At 43.8% G+C, this 6088-nt stretch overlaps 1 protein-coding gene across 2 annotated transcripts; it reads left to right on the top strand.

The window, feature by feature from the left end:
• Window positions 1-1764: 1764 nt before the first annotated feature.
• Window positions 1765-5858, top strand: RSRP1 (arginine/serine-rich protein 1). 2 transcript variants are annotated; one of them, XM_010830072.1, is made up of 5 exons: window positions 1765-1967; window positions 2196-2734; window positions 3341-3492; window positions 4726-4809; window positions 5396-5858. In XM_010830072.1, the coding sequence occupies exons 2-5, from the start codon at window positions 2248-2250 to the stop codon at window positions 5513-5515; spliced, it is 843 nt and encodes a 280-aa protein (XP_010828374.1). In that variant the 5' UTR covers window positions 1765-1967; window positions 2196-2247; the 3' UTR covers window positions 5516-5858. The 2 variants fall into 2 exon arrangements, with proteins under 2 accessions (XP_010828374.1, XP_010828375.1); XM_010830073.1 differs by having other exon boundaries at window positions 1776-1863.
• The last annotated feature ends 230 nt before the right edge of the window (window positions 5859-6088 follow it).

Here is a 6088-nt window from a genome sequence, read left to right as displayed (position 1 = left end):
GGAACCAGACATCAAATGGCCAACATCTGCTGGATCATTGAAAAAGCAAGAGAGTTCCAGAAAAACATCTATTTCTGCTTTATTGACTATGCCAAAGCCTTTGACTGTGTGGATCACAATCAACTGTGGAAAATTCTGAAAGAGATGGGAATACCAGACCACCTGACCTGCCTCATGAGAAATCTGTATGCCCGTCAGGAAGCAACAGTTAGAACTGGACATGGAACAACAGACTGGTTCCAAATAGGAAAAGGAGTACATCAAGGCTGTATATTGTCACCCTGCTTATTTAACTTATATGCAGAGTACATCATGAGAAATGCTGGACTGGATGAAGCTCAAGCTGGAATCAAGATTGCTGGGAGAAATATCAATAACCTCAGATATGCAAATGACACCACCCTTATGGCAGAAAGTGAAGAAAAACTAAAGAGCCTCCTGATGAAAGTGAAAGAGGAGAGTGAAAAAGTTGGCTTAAAGCTCAACATTCAGAAAACTAAGATCATGGCATCTGGTCCCATCACTTCATGGCAAATAGAGGGGAAACACTGGAAACAGTGTCAGACTTTATTTTTTGGGGCTCCAAAATCACTGCAGATGGTGATTGCAGCCATGAAATTAAAAGATGCTTATTCCTTGGAAGGACAGCTATGACCAACCTAGATAGCACGTTAAAAAGCAGAGACATTCCTTTGCCAACAAAGGTTCATCTAGTCAAAGCTATGGCTTTTCCAGTAGTCATGTACAGATGTGAGAGTTGGACTGTAACGAAAGCTGAGAGCCAAGAATTGATGCTTTTGAACTGTGGTGTTGGGGAAGACTCTTGAGAGTTCCTTGGACTGCAAGGAGATCCAACCAGTGCATCCTAAAGGAGATCAGTCCTGAATATTCATCGAAGGACTGATGCTGAAGCTGAAGCTCCAATACTCTGGCCACCTGATGTGAAGAACTGACTCATTGGAAAAAACCCCGATGTTGGTAAAGATTGAAGGTGGGAGGAGAAGAGGACAGAAGATTAGATGGCTGGATGGCATTACCGACTCAATGGACATGAGTTTGAACGAACTTCAGGAGTTGGTGATTGACAGGGAGGTCTGGCATGCTGCAGTCCATGGGGTCGCAGAGTCGGACACGACTGAGCGACTAAACTGATGTCTAAAATGTATCCTACTTATACATTCTTGGAAATAAAAGTCATCAGTGTTTAATCCCTAGCACCAAAATTATAACTGGAATAATCTCAGACGTCATTCTGAACCTTCAGTAAATTAAAGGTCAGCTATGGGTATCTCTGCAGTCTGTTTTTACCTTTCTTACTTTTTCTAGCCAAGACACATTTACTAAGACAATGCATGCAATGACACGCTTTCCGTGACGTCTCAGGAGGGCGGCCCACCTTCCGGACACGGGTCAGGAGGGAGTGGCCAATAAGGGTCCCGGGAGGCACAGCCCGAGCCTGCAGCTTCCCAGAAAAGGAGACCACGCCCCAGTCAACGGCCGGGCATCAAGCCCCAGCGACTAGTGTATCCCGCACGATGCTGCCTCATTTTGCCCCACGTACAGCGGAAAACCCAAACAACCAGCGGCTCATTTTGCCCCACGTACAGCGGAAAACCCAAACAACCAGCGGCTGATATCCGGATGGCGCGAAGGCGTGCCCGCGCATGCGCATCCCAGAGGCCAATGGGCGAGGCGGAGGGTGGGGCTGGGCGGGCAGAGAGGAGACCGCCAGTTGGACGAGAAGAGCCACGCCCACCACGCAACGTCTCTGCGCACGCGCCGAGCGCCAGCTCCTGGTATTTTAGACGCGTCTGCCGTCGCCCTGTTCAAATCGTGTCGGGACGTCTGATCTGGAGGGTTTCGGTAATCGTTTGGGGAAGAACAGTGACAACCTCTTCGTCCTTAGCTTCTCCAGGAAGGCGTGCGTTGGGCCTTTCTCTCATTGAGTGAGGCATCGACGGCCTGTGGTGGGTCTTCTGGTGACAGGGTGCCCCCGTCACTACCTCAAGACGTGTGTGTTCCCGGGCCTGTGTGAGCCCCGCGGGTGGGGGATGGAGGGTGCCCGGGCGGGAAGGCCGGCCGCAGGCGGCGCCACTGCCTAGAGGCCAGGAGGTTAATTTTCTCCTCGACCTGGGGCCGCCCTTGCAACTCACTTCCGGAACTTAACCTTTTTTTCTTTTCTTGTTTGTTTTTAGGAACTGAGTTTCTGGCAAGGGATACTCGTAGAAGAGTTAGCTGCCGGCCGAGATGTCCAGTTACGTGAACGACCTGTGGTCGGGTTCGCCGCCCAAGGCCTCGCCCTCGTCCTCGCGGTCGGGCTCATGCAGCCAGCCGTCGTCGGCCTCCGGGAGCCTCTCTCCGTCCCGTTCCAGCGTCTCGAGCCGGTCGTGGTCCCGGAGCCGCAGCCCGCCCGGGCGGAGGAGCCGCTCCAGGTCTCGCTCCCGAAGGCGCCACCAGAGGAGGTACCGGCGCTACTCGCGCTCTTACTCGCGGAGCCACTCGCGTTCCCGCAGCCGCCGGTACCGGGAGAGGCACTCCGGCTCCACTCGGAGGTCCTACCGGTCCCGCAGCCGCTCCCGCGGCCGCTTGTATTACCGGAGTGCCTACGCCATCGCGCGAGGCCGCCGCTACTACGGCTTCGGCCGCACCGTCTACCCCGAGGAGCGCAGAAGCTGGAGGGGGCGATCCCGGAGCAGGTCGCGGAGCCCAACCCCCTTTCGCTTGAGCGAGAAAGGTGAGTCTTTGGAGAGGCCTTCGGGGAAAGAGGAAGGACCCCAGCGGGTTAATAGTTAAGACTCCGGTACGGTTGGCACCCAGTTTTAAAATGGACCACTTTCTTTCCTCCTAGAGCTTAACACCGTGCATTAAATGGCTTGGTGGAGGGCAGTTCTGGGTGGACCAGCTCTCAAAATGCTACTGATTTATTGACCAAGCTTTGATTATTGGTGGCTCAGACGGTAAAGCGTCTGTCTATAATGCGGGAGACCTGGGTTCGATCCCTGGGTCGGGAAGATCCCCTGGAGAAGGAAATGGCAATCCACTCCAGTACTATTGCCTGGAAAATCCCATGGACAGAGGAGCCTGGTAGGCTACAGTCCATGGGGTCGCAAAGAGTCAGACACGACAGAGCGACTTCACTTTTTCTTTCCTTTGATTATTGAGGGAAGCTTACTTTTCTAAACAAAAGAGGTAGAATTCTCTTTCCATAAATAGAAATATATTTTATACGTGGAGATACTGTTTAAATATCTTTATGTTACTAGTGTAAGAACACTTTGATTTTGAGTTTTTTTGGAGAAATGATACCGGATAAACGAACATTTTGTGTTTCTTTTTGTAGATCGAATGGAGCTGTTAGAAATAGCCAAAGCCAATGCAGCAAAAGCATTAGGAACAGCCAACTTTGACTTGCCAGCTAGTCTCAGAAGTGTTCCTGTATCTAAAGAAAGAAACCAGGAAACAGCTGTACTGACTAATGGTGCAAAGTCTGAGGTAAGTATTTTGTTTATTTTAAAAATAATCTCAAACTTCATCTCTAAACTTAAACTTAATATTAAAATAAAGAAGCTCTTCAGAAGACTACTACCAGAAAGAGCTGATTATCCATTTTTATTTCATTTACCCTAGACTGTTTCTTGGAATGGCTAGCTAATATAATTTAAATAACAGACCTGACAATATTAGATAGGGTCTTTCCCATGAAAGTGGGAGACTAATGACCTTTATTTTCAATTGCCATAATCCTGATTACTTCCATAATTGTAGCTGGCACTTTGATGTCTTTGTAGTTACCAAGTTTTTCTAGCTAGTTTTTTATAGAGTATCTGTAATTCTCATTTGCAGGGTTATGTTCCCACAGATTCTGTACTCAACATACAGTATAGTTTATCTGCTTTATTTCTGTCTTATAGAAATCATGAATGTGGTCTCCAGACATTGATGAAGAAAGTCTGTTGGTAATTGATACATGCGCAAAAGCATCAGAGGTTAAACTAATTTGAAGTCTATGTTGACACTTGAAAGCTTAGTTTTTTGTTGGTAGATTCCGATGCATGCTAGAATTTGGGACAAGCACCATTTGGATAAGATACTAAAGACAATTTTTAAATGAAAGTGTACTTTGTAATGGCGGGGCATCTGATACAGATGTCCCTTTCATAATATATGCAATATATTCCAGATGTTTTGAGAGATTACAGAAGAAGAGGCCTGCTTCATTTGCAGATAAGTTTATTATAATTCTCCAGAAATGTGCAGCATAAAATGCATAGCTTTAAAAGTTTACAATAATTAGGAATTGATACACTCAGTTAACATAAGAACAATGGGTTATCTCCTATCATGCAGACTCAGATGTGGGTTTGCCTAAGCATTAGTGGTGGACAAATAAGAGTTGAGTTGATTTTTCAGGTGATTAGGTACCCAACTGGATGGGCAAATGCCTTAGTTCTTTTGCAACTAGGTATATTTTGGTATGATTTTATTTTCATAGTTGAATTTAGATCAGAGGGATACATAACAATACTGCTTTATGGAGAAAGGTGTCTTAAATCATTGAATCAATTTTATGGGAAAAACTTAACAAAAGTACTGTTATTTTAGGATGTTGATTGGTTAGATCAAACTTGATTTATGTCTCTACAAGTAAATTTATAATACAATTGGACTGCTTTTTATACCTACAAGGGTATCACTTCTAAAATTTACTTTCTTTTACCTGTCTAGCTATCAGACACGTTAACAGAAGATGGAACAAAAAATGCCAATGAAAAGTCTTATCAGCAAAAAAGCATCACTTTTAGCTCTAACGTAAGTATATCTAAGCATTGATCACTCAAAAACTAGACTTGGAATGTATTTCTGTCACTGCTGCGGCTGCTAAGTTGCTTCAGTCGTGTCCGAATCTGTGTGACCCTGTAGACAGCAGCCCACCAGGCTCCCCCATCCCTGGGATTCTCCAGGCAAGAACATATGAGGGCTACTAAGCCACTAAATAGAATTTTTAATACTTTTTTTTTTGTGTGGTCCTCACAAGTGACCAATAGGTTCCTACTCTAATATGCACATTCTCAGTTTCAGCGTTTTCCCCTTTTAACTGTTCCCTTTGTCCTTTTTGATTGTTGTAATATTTTAAAATCTCAGAATATCCTATGATTAGAATAATCAGCTAAAGGCTTAATAAAATTTCAAAACTATCTTAATATCTCCCTATTGCAGTATGCTTTGCACGTATCTGATTTCCCCTACTAGTGTCTTGGCTTAACAGTTTGATGGAATCAAGTTGCAAGTGAGGTCCATGGCTTTGCATTTGGTTGGTGTCTTTTATTTAATGTGATATTTTAAATATATAATATATGTGTTTGGGAAGCTGACTTAAGAATTTGTTTTCTTTCAGAATTCTGTAGCAAAGCCTATGCTTCAGAAATCAGCTAAAGCTATTGCTGAAGAGAATTCTTCAGGATACCCAAAAATAGATAAGAAGAAAAGTCCGTATGGACTATGGATACCTGTCTAAAAAAAACCAACAGCTAAGGTTGCCTGAAATGCACTTTTTTTTTTGCAAGTTTGTGTTTCTAGCATTATTCCATTCTTGTGAACCATTTAGTGGTGGTTTTGCAATTACAAATGACAACACAAAAATATGTAAATACTTAATTTAAATAATGATTTAGATTTCTCTTACAGATGGGAGATAGCACAAATGGACCGCAGGTTACACACAGGTGGGATTCTTGTATATTTACACTTCTAGATGTTTTATATAATATGGATGTTATGTAGAAGTGAAATTTTTAAAAGCAAACAGTAATTGAACTGTTTGTGTTGTAAACATTTTGTTAATAAATTTGTTTTTATTATTTTAGTCTCTCTTGATTGTGTATATTTTACATAATGGGTTTTTATTTAATGAAGAAGAATGAGGTAGTATCTCCTTTAAAACCTTCCTGTTCCCAGATCCAAATCCATGGATTGATACCATAGGGCTCAGTGACCTCACCTGGGAGTTCGTGAGAAATGTTGAACCTCAAGTTTCTACCCCAGATCTGAATTAGAAATTGAATCACAACCGTGTTTCCCGTTGATGTAG

The sequence above is a fragment of the Bison bison genome, unplaced genomic scaffold (genome assembly GCF_000754665.1).
Source record: "Bison bison bison isolate TAMUID 2011002044 unplaced genomic scaffold, Bison_UMD1.0 scf7180017864516, whole genome shotgun sequence".
Taxonomy (NCBI): Eukaryota; Metazoa; Chordata; class Mammalia; order Artiodactyla; family Bovidae; genus Bison; species Bison bison.
This window is presented reverse-complemented; position numbering and strand designations above follow the sequence as displayed.